The 21,888-nt window shown below is 43.6% G+C and overlaps 1 protein-coding gene across 2 annotated transcripts; it reads right to left on the bottom strand.

Annotated features, from left to right (window-relative positions):
• Positions 1 to 5,357: 5,357 nt before the first annotated feature.
• SMARCE1 (SWI/SNF related BAF chromatin remodeling complex subunit E1) lies at positions 5,358 to 21,409 on the bottom strand. 2 transcript variants are annotated; one of them, XM_082494851.1, is made up of 11 exons: positions 21,353 to 21,409; positions 20,064 to 20,114; positions 19,492 to 19,535; positions 16,295 to 16,399; positions 13,868 to 13,948; positions 12,608 to 12,739; positions 10,865 to 11,036; positions 8,152 to 8,324; positions 7,132 to 7,233; positions 6,396 to 6,606; positions 5,358 to 5,581 (listed from the first exon to the last, which is right to left on the bottom strand). In XM_082494851.1, the coding sequence occupies exons 2-11, from the start codon at positions 20,068 to 20,070 to the stop codon at positions 5,370 to 5,372; spliced, it is 1,239 nt and encodes a 412-aa protein (XP_082350977.1). In that variant the 5' UTR covers positions 20,071 to 20,114; positions 21,353 to 21,409; the 3' UTR covers positions 5,358 to 5,369. The 2 variants fall into 2 exon arrangements, with proteins under 2 accessions (XP_082350977.1, XP_082350978.1); XM_082494852.1 differs by having other exon boundaries at positions 5,358 to 5,578.
• Between the last annotated feature and the right edge of the window lie 479 nt (positions 21,410 to 21,888).

The following is a 21,888-nucleotide window of genomic DNA, read 5'->3' as shown; positions in this document are numbered from 1 at the left end:
AGGGGACTATCCTTAAAAAGGAACTTCTTTTTAGTGGCTTTAATTTCTATTTGCCGTAGTCTGCATGAAGCTAGAAGCCCCAACAGCCGCTCGCGGTGGTAAAGAGGTGTGCGAGCCGGTCGGTGCGCGGGTGTTCCACGGCGCGGTGGTGCGTCCGGCAGCCCGACGCACTGTGGGGAGGTCCCGTCACACTGTGGAGTTTGGAGCCCTGGTCACGGCCGTGCAAAATGTGCGCTGCAGCAAACACGGTGGCTGCTGGCTGGCGCTCGCTCGGTGCTGTACCCAAGAGAGTTCGCAGCCGGGGAGAGGCGGGGATGTCTCCGGGCAGGAGGATGAGAGACGCCTGGTGGCAGCGCTTGTCCCAGCCTGAGCACGTCTGTGAGCGCGTCACTGGCACCGACTCTCATCTTGACTCGGTGATGAGGAGCTTTTTTCTCAATATTCCGGCAGTCAGGACTGCTGCGGACACTTAGTTAAAAGGTGGGAAGGAGAGGTGAGCGAAGGAGGAGAGCAAAGACAGTGCGGCTTTAATGGCCCTGTGTCAGCCCAAGGCTTGCCCATGGGTGGCCACACTGAAGGCATTTTCTTTAAGTAGCTTTTGATTAATTGCGTAAAAAAAACCAAACCAAATAGTTTTGTGTTTGGCGTTTGTTTTGTTTTTTGTTAAATGAAAAGGAAAGTCTGCCTAGCGGGGGGTTTAGGACAAAACCTGAGAGGGAGAAAAGGAGAAAGGAACCACCCCTGACTCCTGGGGACAGGGCAGGCGCAGGACCTGGGCTGCCAGCGGAGCACTCCCACCTGGTGGGGACTGAGAACCCTTATCGGGACTAATGAGAGCCCTCAGCAAACGCCGGTGTTGAACCGAGCAGAGAGAGGGGCTGAACCCCACTCCCTGTCGCCCAGGAACACATTCTGCTCATCACACACCCCGTTCCCTCAGGGGCTCCCTCTCTCCCTCCCTCCCTCGAGCGAGCGCTGTCCCCGCGTTCGCTCCCCTCGCGGGCTGGCGGGCGGCTCTGCCTCCCCCCGGGACTGGGGCCCACACTGGGACCCGCTCTGCGTTGCCGCGATGCGCCACATCGAGAGGCAGCTCCCGTTTCCGCACACACTGCGAGCTGTCCCGGCCTCCCCTCCGCGCCAGGGTTTGGTTTTACTTTGCTATTTTATCCCTCTAAAGCTCTTATTAATCTGTTTCATTTCTTTCTATCACAGGGATAATCCTTTGTGTAAGCGCAGCTTCTCCACTTCAACTCCTCATTTTGCTTGAAGCAGATCGGCTTTGCAAGACCAGCCCATGGGATGCACAGGTGATTTTTGTTGTTCGAAACCCTTGTTTAGTTTCTCCAGAAGCTGCTTTTTTTTTTCTCCTAAAGTTTAGCTGTTGCACAAACATGAGACTTCTGTCTTTCACGGGAAGCCGACCTCAGTCACATATGTAGGTCAGTGCTTTGAAAGGGTATTCAGGTGTGTAAAGCTGTTAAGAGGCCAAGTCCTCGGGGTTTCACTAAGAGTGAAGCACTTCGCCGGCTGAATTGCTCTTGAACAATCTCACCGGGTGCCTAGTTCATATTTTAACATCTAAATACCTTTCAGTGTTTACCCTTTGGAGCCTGCTGCATGTACCTGTTATTGTATTTCAGTTTTGAAGGTCAGAAGGTTTGGGGTGCGCGTGATAAAATCTGATAATTACATTAATGCAAAAAAAAACCCAACCAAAAAACTGTAAGAGCAATTTTTTTTTAACCCAGGCATCTTAGTAACTTTTGCTAAGTGTATTTTTGTGGTGAGATAAAAGCGTATGTTTGAGAACTACTCAATACAGAAAAGAACTTTTACCTGCAGAACACACCAAAAGCAGAGCCGTGGGGACGTCAGAGGTCACAAAGCATGAGTCAGACTCAAGAAGAAGCCTGTTTTTTCTCTTGAAGAGAAAAACAAACCAAAGAAAACAACTCCCTCGCTGTGCTGCAACGATTCAGATTTGCCTCTTCATTTCCTTGTCAGTCCCCTGTGGGCATGAAAGACGCGCCAGCTCTGGGGCACCCGTGGGAGATGGTCACCCCGGGGGGAGCCCAGCCTGTCTCCAGTGGCACCGGCACCCTCGGCTGCCCCACACCACCCCGGTGGGCACCCACATCTCCCCGGGGAGCAGCCAGGGGACACTGGGCACAGCCGGGAGGAGAAGGACCCCCAGGAGTCCAGGAGCTTGCACCCACTCGCCAAACAAAGCACACAAGACCCAGGGGAAGCCGACCACTGACTCCAGTGGCCCCAACAGCAAAGGCACAACACAGTGGTGGGCGTTATCATCTGCCCCATCTGCCCGTGGGAGGGTTTCAGGTCCTGCTGAGGACCTGTGGGTGGGCGTGTTGGCTCATCAGGAGCCCCACTTAGCTGCTCTGTCTCAGAGGCGGTTGGTGGACAGCCAGCTGGAGGCGTCGAGCAGGCACCAGGCTCCTGTGAGCTGGTTCCAGCGGCAGCCGAAGGAGCGATGGGGCTGAGGAAGGGCTGTTGCAGGAGGACAGCAAAGGAGCTGGGTTTCTTGTGAGGTCCCTCTCCCGCACTTGGTCCCTGATGCTCATGTCCCTTGCTGGGGCTTGGTCAGTCTTCAAGCACTGCCCACTGGGCATTTGTTCAGGAGGTTTTCATGCGCTCGGAGAAGTTATTTTACCCTTGAAGATGACACCTACGCATTCGAGTACACACCCGTAACTGCAACACACCCTGTCTTTGCCAATAATTACTGTTATTTACATATACCTGGAGAATATGCAGCAGATGAAAAGCACAAACGGCCTTCAAAACCCAAGGCTGCTGCACGGATAAAAGCTGTTGCACAAGTGTTTGCAGCACCAGAGGTGTGGAGTCCCTCCCGCACCAGGCGATTCTGCCCCAGCCCAGGCAGCAGCCGGCCTCGCCAAAGAAATCAAAGCTTGATGTTGGCAGCAGCAATTGTTCAAGAAAAGTATTTTTTAGCAGAGCAAAATGCAGTAAAGAAACCCACTGCGCGAGTTGTTCTGCGATCGAAGTGAAATACTTGTGTAGCCCGGGGAGAGGGTTTAGCACAAGTGATAACTCTGCTCTCTCCCTGCAGGAGAGGCCTTCAGTTTTGAAAATCTGAAAGTGTTAAATGATTGGCAAGAATCACCTCGCTCCATGAAACAAGTACCTGCCCGGTGTCCGCTTAACCACTGCCATCTTTACCCAAAGCGAGAGAGTACGTAGCTGAAGGTCCACGCGTAGCTGAATGTTCACACATTGCATTCGAACCAGCGCCTGTTATTTTTGGTGATGTGAGTTTCCTCAGACTAATGAGTTAGTGGAGCAAATAACCCTCCTCCTCTCTTAATTACCGGCTCTTTGACAGTTAATTATGAAATGTAAACCCAAAATGGGTCACTGGGTAACTCCCCCCTTCTTCTAAGTGCCTCAAGATGTATTTTTTGAACAGCACTCCTTTTAATTGCTGGAAATAGAAACTCCTAAAATGCACTTCAACCAGTACAACTGCAAGTGCAAAGCGTAACGGCAAGAATGACTTGCCCGCTCTTCCAAGAAACTGAAATTTTGAATTTAATTTTTAGGCAGGTTTTACTGCTTCAAATTTTTAAAACCCAAATTAAGCAGCAGTTGTCATTTTGGTTTCCTCATAAGAGGTTTTTTTTGTGTCCACCTTTATCAAAAAAACACATTAGTATCAGAACTCCTACCTTTCCTTGAAAGATGAGGACAATACAAGCCTCCCTCCACATAGCTCCTTCTGTGACAGTGCTCATTAGAGGAGGACTTATCAGTGCTTTCCCTTTCTTCCTCACTTTCATCATGTTTTGCAATAATCTTTTCTGCAGTGGTCACGGGCAGCTGAAAGCGACGGCGTGTCAGCGTTTGGGTGAGCTGTGACGCTGTCCCTGGGGACGGGTTTGTCCCCACACATCTGCCCTCAGATCAAACACAGGCATTACCGTGGAAGACAAGACCCAGACCACTGTAAGTTTAAAAAAACCAAATGTGTTGGATTTTATTATCTTTAGACTATTAAAAAAAAAAAAGACCAAAATGATTTAAAAAACATTACCATCCGATATACCCACTATTCCATAAAAACATACTAGTTTATTGAACCATACGCGTCATGTGTCCTCTTAAGAGTTGTAAAGTCATAGAACGGCTTGTATCTGTTGTTGCAATTAAGTGTATTTTTTTCTTCAAATATAGGGCAGAATGTGGCATTTTCAGTACATTTGTAGAGTTCCCAGAGGTTTCAAAAGCTCACTGCAAACAGAACTACTATATTTTACCATTTGTGCCATATTAGTGACTGCTCAGAGAACACATGTGTGTTTGAAAGCTCTCCTGCTCTGAATTTTGCCTTACCTCTGGCCGAGGTCACACCAGGGTATCTTAGTAGCAAGTAAAGGAGTTAATTGGTAAAGAAAGGCAAAGACACTTGTTCAGAATAATCCTGCATCCCAGGAGAAACCCCTAAGGTATGTCATTTACTTCAAGACAACTATAACCAGTCCCTTGGGAAGGGATCTCCTGAAACGTTGCCTGCAGGACCTGAGCAAGTTTCCATCCCTGTAGAGCAGCTACTTTGTAAAAGACAACAACGGTGACACCAACAAAACCCTACGGCTGAACCCCGCAGCCTTCTTTAGGCGCACTGCTCACCAGCGCTGGGGGCAGCTGCAGTGGGTGTCCTCACTGCCGAGACCTGACGCAGTGGGGGACACACACTGGGCTGCTGTGAGGCTTCTGGTTTTGTTAGATGAAGGAAATGCTCTCGGGTATACCCATCGTGTCTCTGCTTCACACCGCTGTCAGCTGTGGGGGCCTCAGTACTGCTCTAACCCCTCACGAAAGCGAGGGCCATTGACCACGTTTCTCAGCTGTGCCGCTTCGTCGGCCTCCGTCAGCGCAGCACTCCCTGGCTGCGGCGCAGCGCTGCCCGGGGTATCTGCGGGGCTGCAGCGGAGACGGGATGCACAGCTGCACCTCACTTCAGCCACAAACGGACAAGAAGGGCCTTTGAGAAAGACCCTTCCACTGCGGTCACCTGACTAGAAGCAAGGGACAGAGCCCAAATTCCAATACAAAACCCCAGAGCAATGCTGTCTTTCCAGGGGAGAAATCCCCAGCAATAGTACGTACCGCTCCATATTGCTTTGACACTGAGGTTTTCCTTTCTGTCTGTTCTAAGATGGCCTCTGCCCCTCTGGGCCCCTTCTCGTCGCTACGCTGATAATGTGACATGTTATTAAACCCCTTTGGAGACGAGTGATACAGGCAAGGGAGATACAAAAGCCGTGTAGCACATTCTGAAATCAAAACAGTACTTCATTAAAAAGACACATGAAGTAAGTCAATATTTATTCTTTCTTCTCGCTATCCTCAGCGGTGGGGTCTGCGGGAGGCTCTTCAACTGTCGCGCTATTACTCTCCGACCCAGTGTTGCTGTCACTGGTCCCCTCCTCCGCAGTGCTATCGACCCCTTCTTGGCCGCTCTCCTTATCATCTGGGGTAGATGTTCCTTCTTCACCATTCTGCTGGTTTTCTGTGCTCTCTTCTGGGTGAGGCTCTTCTGGAATAAGATATTTCTCAGTGTCATTTACATGCCAATACATTTACTTCGGTTGTGCAATTAGAATTTAGGAAGAAACGATCTAATAAATCTGAGTATTCCCTAGCAGTTATTTCTGTCACTCGGAACGGGCAGTAACAGGCAGAGCTCTGAAAGGCCTCTCAGTGCTCAGGTGCTGCCACAGCATCCTGAAAGTCACCTCCAGCTACATGACCTCAGAAGTGCAGCCACAAGAAAGCCACGTGCATTGTTAAACCAGAAGCACTGGAACTCAAAATCCCTGGTCCCCTTTCCCTTCTGTTCGTGCTGTTATAGCAATGACTCCCTGATAATAACCACTGACACTCTCAAATACAAGAATTTCTAAGGTCAGTGTACAAACACAGGGAAAACCTGCAGATCACCCTGTACGAGCAGCACAGAAAGAAGTGCCGTTCTGTTGTCCTTGCTAAATGCTGACACTGACTGGGACAAGGAGACACTCTCAGTTGCTCCTCGCTAACCAATGTCTAAAAGGCGAGTTAGGTTTAGAAAGCAATTTCCTTTTCCCTTGGGTATATCACACACAAAGCTTTACACAGGGCTGCGTGGGATCATAGCCTCTTCCCCTTTTAAAGAGGAGCGATTTAAGGAGAAGAAAGCAAACACCTGTGTTCACTGAGATGAAGTTAACTATTCTGAATGTTGTTCTTCTGAAGCCTTTCTTCCTACCAACAGCAGAAACACGAGGCACTCCCGGCTACGCTCAGCCTCTACAGAGACACTTTAGTGCTGATCCTTCGAGGGTTCTGAAGCTGGTCTTCAAGCGTGTTACCTGTCTCCATTGGAGCACTCTCCTCTTCTTTCTTCTCCTCTATCTTGTTAGCTGCCTGTTCTTCCTCAGCTGCGATGTTATTTTGACTGCGCTCAGCTTGCTCCGCTGCTTCTTTTTCCCTTTCCTCCTGCCTCTTGCGAGCCTGTTCCTCAGCTTGAGCAATTTCAGCTGCAATTTTTTCCATGTCCACTTCCACCTTCAAACTGCATAACTAGCAATTAAAAAAGAAGAAAGCTCTTTTACTACCTCAGTTACACTGAAAACCAAACCATCAGTATAACCCAATTATGAGTTCAATATTTCTACATGCAGCAAAATATTTCTACATGCAGCAAAATTATTTTGATTTGACAGTCTACATTAAAAGCTTCGGTAACTAGGGAGGGAGATACAAGCAAGGTAACAGCAACAGAAGAGGGGAGGAATAAACAACCTAAATTTGAGCGCAGCCATGGACAGAGCAGTGTGCTCTCCACAGCGGCAGCAGGCCGCCTTCCCTGAACTCACCCGGTCAGGCCTGAAGGCGCTTTTAAACTGTACTGGCTGAATGTCACCACTAAAGGTCACTGAAGGAGCATGAAATAGCACAGGCGCTGCGTGCTTTCCAACACCCCCCACACACTGCAGGCAGTTACACCTCACTGAACACAGAACTAGACAGAAGCAGGCAGAGCGCTCGTACAAACAGGTAACTAACAGACTCCTCAGAGTAAGCAGAGAGAAGTGGGAGTTGTACCCTTTTAAGCTCGTTGTTAAAGGATTCTGTGCTTTCCAAAAACTTCCTCTTCTTTTCCTGGTGACGCTCTTCAATTTGCAGAAGCTCAGCCTCTAGTTTACGCTGGAAACGAAATAGACATAAGAACCTTACATGCAATCATCTGAAGAACTGGAGAAAATTTACAGCTACGTACAAAAATATTTAGACCAGTATTTTAAAATATGCCCATATAATACATAAACATCTTTATGCCTTCCTTGATCTAATACCCAATAGCTAAATTCATATTAGCAAATATGAACAGCAGATGGGTCCATGCAGTCATTGGGGACTGGCTGGGCATACTGTAAATGAAAAACTGTATGTACTTGGGGTGAATCCTCCAGCACAAAATCTATACATTAGACACCCCATGGGTATATACGCCCCTCTCCAATTACATTCTCTAATGCAGAAACACCACAGTTCAGAAGGAAGGAGGGATACCACCCACCTCCTTTCGTTAATTAAGAAAAGCAACAAATCTCTATCTAATTCTGGTTTCTCAGTTTTCTTCACCTATGTGCACACCAACTGTTCTGTTAATGTGCCTCTTTGGAAAATACATGCACACGCCCCACCAAAGCGAGGTGAAACGTGCAAGTGGGACCTCACTAGATTTCCTCGTATGCATTTAACTTTCCATGGAAAAATGTTACAATAGGGAGGGTTTACAAACAAGATTATGCATGGTAAGCTACCTGAAAGTCATAACTCCAGCAGTACATACAGAAGGGTTCTGTATAACAATGAGGAGCTATGGAATTAAGATATCCTGAAGAACAAAATACAGTTTAACGTGATTCTCAGTAACAAAGGAGCACAGAAGGTGAAGTCTCACATCCTGCAACTCCCGAGCGAACCCAGAGATTAGCTATTGGAGCGTACAGAACATTGACACCCAACAAGAACAGTCATGTAGAGGATCAAACGATCCGAGACTTGGAGTACAGCCCAACACCATTATGCTTTAGCTGCCTTCATATCATTTATCTTTACCTGATGAACCATTAAAGACTGAACCTGGCGTTTAAGAACTTGCATTCTGGCTGTAGTGACGACAGAGCGGACATCGGGCACCACACTTTCACTCAGGATCTCACTGATGAGACGATGGTTTCTTTGGAACCGAGCTGTGGCTGTGTGCTTCATAGAAAATCCATCATCGTAATCTGAAACAAGAGGTTTAAGTGTAATTGCTTTAATTCTGCAAAATAAGTACCAAGTCTAGTGACACTGCACTCACATTACCACTAATTAAAACAAAATAAAAACACTAACACCAGTTGCTGTCATGTCACAAAGTTCATACAAATAAAGAACATGAGGTGATAAGAAAAAAAGGCAGTATGAGGATAGAACACCATTTACACTGGCATAGCTGTAACAGCTACAATTTTACACGCATTTCCCACATGTCTGAAATTTGGATTGACCTCATTATTTACTGCGCTGCTTTCCACACTTCCAGAGTCAGAGGAACTCTTAATGCACCAAATAAAAAACCCGATTAATCGTGTATGAAACAATATCCAGTGCAAAACACCAACAGGAGAGTGACTCCTCTACAAATAAGCTTTGCAGCAAAGATCAAAAAGACTTACTTTTTGAAACAGTGTGGAATGAAAGCATGAAGCAGTGATACATGTTTACTCATCACTGAAATTCATAGTAATGTAATGAGAGTATTCAATTATTTATTTATAGTAAATGCAGTTCTCTAAAGAACAGTGACTTAAAAAAAAAAAAAAAAAACCACACTTCAGGAGAAAAAGCACATAGGAGATAGGTCGAGTGCTGGTCTCCTCCTAAGTTTCTTGCAGAGAAAAGGAACTAAAGGAAGCCCAACAGGAACTAAACTGTCTTGTCCGACACGCACCCAGAGGATTAATGACAAAGATCTAAGACTATTTCAGGTCAAGGATTTATTTTTGTCTGATCAAACTAGAAGAGCTTCCAATTTATGGCAAGATATTGACCTTTGACAATTTTAACCCAGTGACAGAATTTAACGTGAAATACAGCAGTATGGATTGCACTAGGTACTCATTTTAAAAGTAAAATTCAGTTTGATGGTACAAAGCAGACCAAGACAATGTGTTTTCCTGTATCTAGCAGCACTCAAAAGCTTCCAACCCGTAGAGGACAGAAGACTTCCTATTTTTTCTGTGTTTCTTGAAGGAAAGCAGGTGAAGCCTTTCAATATAATAAAAATCAAAATACAGTCTGCAGTTTTGGTATCAAGAACCTATCTACAAAACAGACTTGGAAAAATTCAAGTCAAACTTTAAGGCACCGTAATTAAATAGCATAAAGTATTGGTGAGGAAACAAACTTAGAAGAAACTTCTGTGAGTATAATTCATATTTAGTTGAGTGTTAAAATCAGTTAAGCAACAGTATGAATTATCTTCCAGAACGATGTCATGTGGAAAAGTCCAGAAGTTGAATTTATTTTACATGAAGTTTTCTTAATGGAGATTTCTTAATGGAGATTACTCTCCAACTATTCACAACAGTCTCATGGAGAACACTAACAGATCATGCCAGAAAATATTACCAAAGAAGATAACCAGTTTAATAAGTTTCTGTCTCCTTTATCTCAAAGTGTTACGTTCAGTTTCTCATTGAGATATGTGACTACATGAAGCAGAAATTGAAGAATAGTGGGAAGACAGCAGATTTGCAAAAGACAAAGTATTAAGCAAACTGATCCCCTTAAAGTTGTGCCTTTGTCCTCTTAAGATCCTTTTATGCTAAAAATTCTCAATCCTGGTGACATGCAGGATCACACAGAAGCAACACTTCTGTCCTGGGAATAACTTGCTGGTTTGTCCCAGATGTGAAGAGGTGCCGCTCGGGGCGTAGGGCAGCCGGTTCTGGCCGAGTCCACTCGGCCCCGGCAGCACAGAACAGGCTGAAGTCCCCAGACGCCAGCTACTGGGACACCAAATAGATCAACATGAATTTTGCAGTTACCTCACACTGGGGAAAGTGCTGGTTGCCATGAGCTTTCTCTCACGGTTACACTTTTACAAGGGGGGAGGAAAAAAAAGGGTGTAACTGACCGAGTGCATTTTTCGCCCTCAGGTTTCAACAAGTATTTGGTCATGGATTTAAAAGCAGACATGAGGTCTATGAGTTTTCCCACTGGGTGGGGTGCATTTCCTCGCAGTCAAATAAACTTTCAGAATTTTCTCATCAAGGTGTCAACAGCAAGGTTAACTTATTTCCTAAAAAATCTCAACTGACAGTTGTTGAACACATTCAAAGTTCAGGTGCTCTTAATCACACCAGAACTCTGCCTGTCAGAATTATGTTCTTCTGGTAATAAAGCACACAATTCCATTCAAGCTGATTAAATCAGGCATCTAAGCCTTTTATAATGCATATGTTAAAGCCATTACAGAGCTTTAAGCAGACTTACTTGTTTCGAACTGTAAGCATTACTTCACACCTAATTAAGGGCTGGAGTAACTTTTGCCCCTGGCTTACCACCTTAGTTTTTGGAAGCAAGACCTAGTCAGCTGTTAGTGTGTGAAACAAAACGTGATAATGAAAATCAGTATCAAAGGTACCAAAATAGAAAAGCAGTCACGTTAAGCATTGTGACAGTCGTACACTGGTATTTTTCCGTATCTGGCATCCGTTTAGACTGCCGGTCCTGTAACGAGACTCTCACTGGACCTGCACACAAACTCCTTTCCGCTTACCGTCTGGGTCTTCCGCGGGCTGTATACTCATGTAAGGTTCGCCCTTCTCCATGCGTGACTGCCTTTGTCGGCTTTCTTCTTCCAATGCGGCCTCAGCACGACTTTTTGCGTTGATGTAGGCGAGGTATGCAGGAGAGTTATGGTAGGCCTTCATGGACTCATTGTACTCTATCTGAAACGTGACCAATATTGTTTGATTGCACCATTGGACAATTTCAGACTTGACATAACTGTAGCCTGTACAACTCAAACTGTAGTTATACAGACAAAGCCATTTTGAATCATCTGGCCGATACACAAATGACCATATTCCTCTCAGTCTTTCTTTTTACAAATTAAGAGCTTCTTCCATAGCCATTCATGTTTTAAAAACACTAGCTGGGCTTTTAGGTGCATTTCAGGTTTAATACCTCAGAAGTCTTACAATAGCTTTGTTTTTTAAGATTTAAAAATCAAACACCTCAGAACAAGGCATTTATGATCAGACAAACTCTGATAAGATAAAAAAATGAGTTAAAATATTCTCAGTAATTCTCTGGAGTTCTAACTAGATCTTTGATTCTGATTTCTTCTCTTTCTTTATTCCAGTATGTCATGGAACAGTTTTCATAATAATTTACAATTTTCCCATTCTTTGACCCATCCCTGCACCGGGATGATACAGAATGCCGCAGCCAGACCACTGTCTCCTCCTGGTAGCACGACTGCATCACTATTTTCACCGTCTCTGAAGTATTTTTCCCTTTGAATTGCTTTCTTTAATCTCACTATTAAAATTTGCCAAGTCTAGATTTTGTACAATGATTTGAGATATTTCCAATGAAAAATGAGATATAACCTACAATATTGCTAAAAGTACCTAAACATCTTGTTTTCTTTACGATTAGGACTGGAATCCTTCTACCTAGGTACTGTACAAATATAAACAGGATGGCCCCTGCCCCAAGGAGCTTACAATCTAAACATCATTACCAAGTTAAAAAATAGAATTCCTTGATATTTTTTTTTTCTTTTTCTCAACTAAGAGCATCTGGTTTTGAAGTACTTCTCCACTGACTTGGAATAAAACCAGTTTAGGTTTGAGCAGGTTACACGGAGCCTCAGATGCCTACTGGGTTTAAGCACAACACAGCAGCTCAACAATTTTCCCTTTGTACCTCAGGTTCACAATAACAGTCTTGTGAAGGCCCTCAACCACTTACCAACCTGGACGCACGAGGCGGCTGTCATCTTTTGCCACCAAAACCAAACCACAACAAACCCTAGAAGTGGTAGCATTTTTCTATTAAGAAACAAAGCACTATGCCATAGCGTGGAGTTACACCAGATCACACCACGAAAACCAAACCCCGCGTGACGGGAAGTCTGTTATGAACCCGTTCATGACAATGGCAGTAGCTGCAGAGCACCAGTTTTGAAAGAGGATTTTGGTGTTGAGACAATCTTTTCAATACTGATGTTGTACAATCATATCCATTCATTAAACAGTTAAAATCAACACTCAATTATAAATACTTCATTTTGAATTAGGTCTAAAAACTGACCAGTCACAGTTGATGTACCGTTATTTAAAAAAAAAAAAAAATTCTAAAAAGACGTGTCAGGACATACTTCCATTTAAGTTACATACAAGGGTCTCGTGAATGCCTCATACACCACTGCACGGGTAAGATGAATTTTTCTTCTCAGACCAGTTCCTAGAAGAATCAGCTGTAATAAACATCCCAGATTTCTTCCATTTACCTTTTCAGCTTCATATTCATTCAAATACTCTTGCTTCTCTTCATCAGTGAGATCTCGCCACATTCCTCCAATAATCTTGCCAATTTCCCATAACTTCAAATCAGGATTGGACGCCTTCACTTGGTCCCAGACCTTAACAGAAACAGCTGGAGCTTTACTAATGATATCTAAATACTTCCAAATTAAACATTTTATATTGTCATCTCAGTGTTCTTTCTGGAATCACCATGAAAAACAGGATTAAGTTAGGAACGAGTCTGGCTAAACTAGCTCGATTATTTTCTGGGGCAGGAAGTCAGTAGGAAGCCATCTACTGAAACAGGCAATTGTTGAAATGGCTTGGGTTTCATGAGAATATTGCCTTTAACCCTCTTAATTCTCTTCTTAAATGCACATCGCTGCATCTCTGGGAAAAAAAAAATGCTACTGAGTAAACACATCCAGCAGTAGATTATGATAAAGAGCACTGAGCTTTTCAGATCAGAATGTAACATTTCAAAATATTTTTCAGTCTTGCTGATCAATTTGAGTTCCAACAAGTTCTGACTCCACCAAAAAAGTTTCTAACTTTATAGGGAAAAAAAAAAAAAAAAAGAGGAGAGCTGCCAGCGTTATTTCTTGCTGTGCCACTTGACTTTTTTTTTTTTTGTTGATGGTTTTTTGCCTAAGACAGACATGCTGGTAAAGATACTTTACCAGAAGTGGAAGAAATTCCTTCTGGCTCACCCGCTTCAGACAGGCTGACATGCCCTCCCCAAGCCCCATCAGATTTCAGACTCCTCAAGAGTCTCTCTCCTACTTTCTGTCAAACAGTTCATAGAATAGCGAAGCAAACGTTGCCACAGGCTAGGTTGGTGAAGGAGAACATGCAAAGTCCACTCATTGCTACTCTTCAGTCCAGCTACAGCACTGTACCAAGCCCAGTATACCGCAAGGAATACTTCCTTTATATAAAAAAGTTCTGTCAGTAAGTCACAGGAACTTCTGATTGTGGCAGGGTGGATCCTTGTCAGCAGAGACAGCGGTAGTAATTATCATTTTAGAGAAAACTTTTCCCCCCAGAAATTGGCAACTGCATGAACAGACTACTGCTGCCTTTATTCTGAAGGGCAATGCATCTGTACTTTACAATTCCCTTAAAAGAATGTGCAGGCTGTTAGAAGTAAAAGTTTAGAAGCTGCAACTAAGATAATAGCAATTAATTGTTAGCACATACGAACACTAACTTTTATTATTACTTGTTTGACACTGTATACCCACCTTCCGGCTGTACCTCATGTAGGGCATCAGGGGCTTGTCTGGGGGTTTGGGGGGCTTTGGAATGGTAATACCAGAGGAAGCCTATAAAAGAACCGAATAAATGCACTCGTTAATGTGATCGCTGGGCAGTTTCTATACATGCTGGTTTTGGAAAACACTCATTCTTGTGCAGTTAACACAAACCAACCACACGCACCCCCACCAAGAGAAGCAAGCAACATCGCCAAAAAAATTACCCAAACTGTGAACAGGTACTAACTACAGCTGGTCCTCACAGTAATATTTTTCCAATTTTAGTTTGTCCTTTTATCTGTAAATTTACAGAGTAGTAACTAGGTAAATCTTCAAAAGGGCTCCATATTCTTACAACTGAAATACACAGCTTAGAGATTTACATGGAAACACCAATCCCAGCAGGTTGTTTTTCTCGCTTCTGATGAGCAATTTATTGTACCTGTTTTGACAAATTTACTGTGGCTACTGTACAGGTGAGAGAAGATAAGGAGAAAGTTTAAGATCATGAAGTTATCAAGACATGTTTTCATTTTCAAATAATTTTAGCAATATATTTGTCTGCAAAATATGGCAGTGGTAATTTGGAGCCAATTAAACTACTGATTGTAAAAAGAAAACAACCCTATGCAACTGATCTGTCAACATGTGCATTATTTGTAGCCAAGCTGTACTTAATTGTCCAAATTAGCCTGTAATAATAGCCTTCTGTGCTCTCATCTCCCTTTAGCTTTGTACGCTGTCAAACACATTGCCTGCACTAAACAAAAGGACACCGAGCACAAACTGTTGCTGGTGGAAAGTAGCTGCATCCCCTCAATCTACAGAACACCTGACAGAGTTTTCTCCTAAAATACTGCAGGAACGTTACAGCCCTCATCACCTGCAGGTTCTGCAAACCTCCACTCTTCAAGCACTTACACATGCGAGGAGTTCTGTTACATTAAGTGGGACCATTTTCATGAAAATATAAAGCAGTTTCAAGATTTTTCAGGATTATGGCCATAGACAAGCAAATACTTGCATTTGGCCAAGAAGGCTCATGTTCAGTATTCAGCTTTCAAATTTTTCCTCCTGATATTTTTTGTTTTGCTGAATTTATGGAGCTCTGTGAAACAATGCATACAGAATTGTGTATCGATATAAATAATGTACATGAGGTATATGCATTACCAAAATGTATACATATATACACATACAGATGGATTTGAAAAACATTAACAGAAATTGTTTAATGCTTTTAAATTAACAGGAATTTAAAGACACCATACATATATTGATATATGCATGGCGGAGAAGGCTGTATATGCTTATGACATACAGAAACAATGAAAGTTCTCAGACAAAACCTAACTTATTCTGGTATAAGGAAAAAAGTATAAGTTCAGATAGTACGTTCAGTCAAGTTCCAGCTTGTACGGGGAAGGTCTTTTTTGTAAATGTTTTAACAAACCAGATGAACTTCATATATGAAGTCTGAAAGAAGGTTTATATATGAGTGGCATAAAAAGAGTACACTTCATTAAAAGCACCATGTCTTTGTTCTTTGAGAAATTTTTATGTCATGTTCCAAACTAATCAGATGTTTTGAGGTAGAAAGTTTTACATGAAAAATCTTAAAAGTTATGAGAATTACAGGAACTTAAAAAAAAATAATCAGGGATTTACTCTATTTCTGTTGTGTTAGTTACGAAAACATTACACTTCCATAGTCTATTTTTGTTCCTAACTGCATCCAATGCTCAGGACTTAATCTGTATTTGAAAGAAGCTGTCACCTCTCTCAGCTCTTGACTCCATCTCTCTTTGTTCACTCCATGAAAAATGAATGTAACATCCATTTTCCACACACTGACAGAGTACGTAAGATATGAAAGGATTCTATCTTATTACCACCACACTTCTGTTGAAAAAATAATTTCTGAACTTGGGACTTTACAGTTATTACCAGACTAAGACTGGAAAGAAAAATAAAGGCTTGCATCTCTTGCATAGCTCAATAGTATGATGCAACTACTATCAACAACCTCCTGTTTGCAAAATGTTCTTCCTTATTTTTGTGCCAGTAAGCCTTAATAAAATGAGTAGTTCCCTCCCTCCAATAATTTGTACCCACGCTACAGAACTTCTCCCTAAGCATGCAGCGGTCACTGAAGACCACAAAGTCTGTCTGTTTGGAGTTCTGCATCATACACGATTACCACATTTTTTTTCTCTGCGGAGTAGAAGTCCATTTTCCTGCAAAAGGTTTCAGAGTGAAAGGGAAGGGGGGTAGGGGTGGGGAATAAGAACCAGAAGTAATGTTTTGTTTTTATAAAGAAGTGGCAGCAGCCAAGACTCAGAAGAACCTAACTCTAAAGCCATTTCTGGTCAATTCCTGTTGTTTGCCGGATGATGTAATAGTTGATTCTCCTACCGTGACCCGGCTGTTGGTGCCCGGGTTCCCTCCCAGCCTGTAGTTGTTGTAGGCCAGATGGCTGTATGGATTGTATCCCACAAACCCTGGTGTGCTGGGCATTTGCTGATGGAAACAAATGAGACAAAAACACGAATGAGAAATGAGCTCAAACGAGGAAAACACAGAAATGAAAATGAACTGCAATATGGCATGCAAAAGCAACCAGAATTTAAACAAGCAAATGAGGTGTAGCAGTTGGTATCTTCTCAACACACAAAACTTACTCCAGTATAAACCTATTAAGGAAACATGATTTTTAAGCAAACATACCACTACAAATTTGTCTGAAGTTGGTGATTTTTTTTCTATGAAGTGTGTAACTCATTTAAGCAAGTATTCTATAAATCCAGCTCATGGCTAATAAATTTTCCCAACATCAGCCACCAAGTAATTCAGGAAGACTCTTACATCCAAAGGGTTAAGCTCACAAGGCAGCACAGCACGCAGTAACTGGGCAGAAATCCCCAGTGTCACCATCTACTATACCAAGGAACCATCATTCCGCCTTTTCAACAAACATTATACTGTCAATAAACAGAGGGGGGGATGAGATCTCTCAAAGCACCATCTGTGCACCACTACCAGCATCTGAAGACTTTCCTGGTGGTGTGCAAAATTTAAATATTTTTGGGAACTGGGATTGGAAAGCTGGGAGAGAAGACAATTCAGAGATATCCTTCTGTTACGAGGCAGGCTGCCGACTGACAGAGTTGAGGAACCCCTGCAATAAGATCTACAGGTTAGAAACTACAAACTAGTCTTAACAGATCACCGAATCCAAGACAATTCAAGTTAAACAATACATCTTCATTCATTCTTGAAAGTGGATGGATTCGTTCTCACCTCAGTAATGTACAGAAGAATCTAATTTCTTTACAATCCCTTCTTGCTTATCATCTACATACAATCAAGTATCAGAAGGTTCGTTGTATTCTCCTCCTTACATAATCTCTCCTGCCTTTTTCCATTGTCCCCCACTTCCAAATCAAATTTTGTTGGAGAAAAAGTATCAACTATTTAATTGTGATCAAGTCCTGGCTGTGGTGGTCCTGTCACGCCATTAGGATTCATGATACCCTGTAGCGTTTCTAGACATTTAAGTGTCATCCGCAGTGTCCCACTCTTCAGTAGCACTTTGGCCCTAATAAGAAACCCATACTCCAATAGTCTTTTAAAGTGATTTGCTGACTGGATCCATTTGAGATTACAGTTACAAAAATTCTACAAATAGGTTCAGGACCCCAAGAACCAAGGTATGACAAATACAAACACCACACAAAAATAACCTATAAGCTAAACTACATTAACTTGTGAAGTTTGCAAGTATGTGTAGACACACTGTAGTTAGTTTATTTCTAAATGTACAAACACAGAGTGAAATTATCCTGTAACAGCCTTCAGATACATATTTTATTGCCAAACTTTTTGCACTCGGTCACAGCAGTTGACATTTACTCAATCTGTACACCTGGGATCATGACATACACATTCACTATTTAACAACACAATTTTACTATAGTTTTCTGTATTACCATAACAACAGGTTTTGAATATGTTGAACTACACCTCTTCAATAAAATCAGATGACAATTGTAATCTCCGTCTGCTTAACTCTTTATTTCTGCAAGACAGGATTTAAATGTTACAAGGGAACTACCTCGCATTACATGGAGAATTTTTACTTCAGCTATAATACTGTAGTTACGAGAACTACTGGAATTTTGTTGACTGTAGAAACCGGAACAGGCTGTGGAAGAACAAGCAAGGTTATTTGTCTGCTTTAATGCCTTGCGTTAACAGAGCACAGACCGAGGACCGTATAAAATAAGTAATACAGAAGATGCCTGAAAGACAGGTAACGCATGTCATCAGTTGCAGTTTTGAAATTTGTTTCGTGTACCCTTCTGAAGACTTCTAATTTGACTAACGCATGTACCACATCAATATCCACCGTTTAACACCACCTGTATCCATGCTACGTCCCAAGGGAATCACACACGTACATGCACAGATCTCGATGCAGGGATCCAGCTGTAAGAGCGGTTGCCATCATGCTCCTTCTAATACTGGCACAAATCTATTAAGGTCTGTGCAAAACGAAAACTCTGAACAAACTATGCAAATAAAGTTTTATTTGTGTAAATTTTTAAGAACATAAGTTATACATTATATAATTTTCAAGCCTCTTCAAATGTAAAGCATGGCACAATAAATTTGAAGGATCACATTTCATCTAAATCCCATCCTGCGGTTTTCATCCCAGATGCAGAGATCAGGGACACTCTACTGGATAACAGTTTTCAAAGTTTCTTTGGTAAAAAAATTTCACTATAGCATCTTCACTCATTCTTCTGTACAAAAGATTTGCATTTTCTCCTGTGAGTATGTTACTCCTAAAATGGAAGCTATTTAGAAACAGGAAGGCTACAGAAGAGGTGTGTTTTCTTTCAAATGCTCTCCTGACCACAGCGCACGGCTATTTCAGTACCGTTTTATAAGCACAGGAATGCAACTGGACATGATTCAAAACTACTGTTTGTGTATTCCTCAGTGCCATTCCATACCATTTTACTAGGGAGTAAAATATTTCTTATGCCATAGACTCCAAAATACCAGCGATTTCAAGAAATTTGAATAAGACTGGCATTATGAGTGTTTCATTATTCTGACCCAATATAACAGAATTTTGCATACTCCTGCATTCCACTGAAAAACAGCTAGGTACAACAGAAACAGGAAAAATGCACTGTTTGCCCATAATTTGGGCACAAGTCGAGCGGGAAGTTTTAGAATTAAATATATCAGCTTGTTCTTAAATATTTCAGTATACTGTTGCAACTCAATGTGAATAATTTTAGACCACTTTATGAAAGCCGAATAAACTTGTTTCACCTTTAAGGCTACATCCTGCAGATACTTAATTTTCTGTAAGTAGCATTAAAGGTGAAACAAGTTTATTCAGCTTCTCTTTCATAAAAGTGCTTAAAAAAAAAAAAGAGATTAATTTAAACAATGCATATCATATTAATAATGAAATACAACTAGTTTGTGTTTCTGATACAGGAAGGTGATGCAACTCCATAATTATTGCTCTGGTAAGTTATAAAAGGCTGTATTAACAGCTCTGTGTTAATGAGAAAAATCACTATACTTACGGTTGCAGGAGCTGGGGTAGGAGGTGGAGCATAAGATGGCCTTTCTGTTAAGATATAAATGTAAGCATTTTTTTTTTTCTTGAAAATTTGAATGAATTCTTTATAAGGCATCTGCTGTGGCAAGCACTTTTAAGCGATTTACAAAAACAAGACAGAAGTCCTACTCTCAAAGACTCTGCGTTTTGCCACTGAAGAGAGTAAAGCAAAGAACACAAGAGAAAGAAAAGAGAGAAAATTTTTAAGACCACACTAGTGCTACATTGCTAGACTCTTATTTAGGCATAAGACTGAAGAATATGAAATCCATTTATATGAACATCAATTAAAAGAGAGTAAGCAAAAATGCAGTGAAACAGGATTTAGGAGAAGCTAGGATATTTGGATTTCCTATGAAAATAATATGCCAGAAAGCTGCCACAGCAAGATTTCAGGCCAAGAGTTTAGCCAGAAATGACTACTCTTGATACTATTCTTTTTAATGTAAGGAATAATAGGATTATCTCGCTAACAAATTCTGCTGAACCAGAGCCTTAATTCATCAAGTCAAAGGAAGGAAAAATCTGAAAACTTACTTGACATTTTGACAGACAAATTTTCAGCCACCTGACATTATATTTGTACTTCTGAAAGACAAAATAATATCATGCTATTAAGTATTATGCCTCTGCTTCCCCAAATCTTTGAAACAACAATTATTATAGTTACCATTGATTACCAAAAGGTTGCCAATTTTGAAATAAATACAGAAGTGTTTCTAAAAATCGAAGTTTTACCTCTCTGAAAAATTAATGTACTTTCCAAGGAATCTGGCCTTAAAGAGCTGTGAAATAACACTCAGGTTTGTCATCTTCACATCAAAGGTTTTAAGCATATTTTACACTGGCTGTTTCAGAAAATGTATTAATGTATAAACGACCAAATTAGATACCTTTAAAAAGAAAAAATAATCACCAAACGCGACAGAAGCAGTATCACAGGCCATGGGGTGTGAACACATTTAATCTTTTAGCAACAAGCCTTTCTGTACTTAAAGAGGGCTTACAAAAAACGACGGGGACAAGCTTTCTACCAGAGCCTGCTGCGACAGGATGAGGGGTAATGGCTTTAAACTGAAAGAGGGAAGACTTAGACGCAATCTAACGAATAAATATTTTATGCGGAGGGTGGCAAAACACTGGCCCGGGTTGCCCAGAGAGGTGGGAGATGCCCCATCCCTGGAAACATCCTGGTTCAGGTTGGACGGGGCCCGGAGCGACCTGGTCTGGTCGGAGATGTCCCTGCCCATGGCAGGGGGTTGGACTGGGTGGCCTTTAACGGGCCCTTCCCGCCCAAACCAGTCTATTCTATGAGCCCACCGGTGTGTACGGAAGAAGCTCTACAACAAAGCAGTATTTTTTTTTTTTTTTGCCTTTTCTTCAAATAACTCCACCGAAGTTGCAGCAGAAACCGGGTCTCCTTAGGAAATTCCTGACCAATAACCTGCTCGGTCTCGGACTCACAGGAACTCCTCAACGCGGGGCTGTCGGTACGGGCTCCCCGGGGGAGCGGCCCGGCAGCGCTGTCCGCCATAGCGGCCCCTCAGCGCCCCCGGCGCGCCCGGCCGCACCCCGGGCCGGCTGCTGAGACCCCCCTCAGCCCTCCCCGGGGGCCGCAGCCCCTCGCCCCGCCGCGACCACCGGCGGAGGACGCAGCCCCCCGCCGCGACCGGGGAGGGGGGCCAAACCCGTGGCCTACCCTCTCACCCCCCCCTCCAGCCAGGCTGGTCCCGGGGCCGCCGCGGGCCCCCTGGCCTACCCGCCCCACCACAGCCGGGCCGGGCTAGGCCGGGCCGGGCCGGGCCGGGCGGGCCGCCGCGACTCACCCGCTCCGCCGCCGGCCGCGCTCCCTTTGTTCCCCACCGGGCCGGGGCGGCAGGGCAGGACAGCGCCTGCGCGCTCTGCTCCGCACTTTCGACACGCCGCCCTTCTGCCGGCGGTGGGTCCTGTGCTTAAGAGGAAGCGGTTCGCCTGCCCTAGTCGTCCCGGAGCAATTCCCATCGCCCCTGGGCTGAGGTCTTCCCCGCACCCTCTGGGGAATGCTGGAGGCCGGTAAGGGGTGGCGGTGGCGAATCTGCGGGACGCAGAGGGCTGAGGCGGTCCGGGCGTGGGGCGCGCCCCCGCCCCGCCGTTACTGGAAAGGAGGCCTGAGGGGTTGCGGGTGCGGGTGGTGTTCCCGGTGTTCCCGAGGCACCGTGCGGGCCGGGCTACTTCTGCAACAGACTCGTAGTCTCCAGCAGCGGGCTTGTCCCCTTCCCCCCGCGACAGCAAAGGGGAACGTGTGGGCGGTTTCCCGCCTTTACGCTCCCGTCAGCCCTTTCCACAGGGAGACTCACCTGCCTCCCGCCCCTCTCCCCGCTGG

Source organism: Vanellus vanellus (genome assembly GCF_965231255.1).
Source record: "Vanellus vanellus genome assembly, chromosome: 24".
NCBI lineage: Eukaryota > Metazoa > Chordata > Aves > Charadriiformes > Charadriidae > Vanellus > Vanellus vanellus.
The sequence above is the reverse complement of the archived record's forward strand: the minus strand, read 5'-3'. Positions and strand labels throughout refer to the sequence as shown.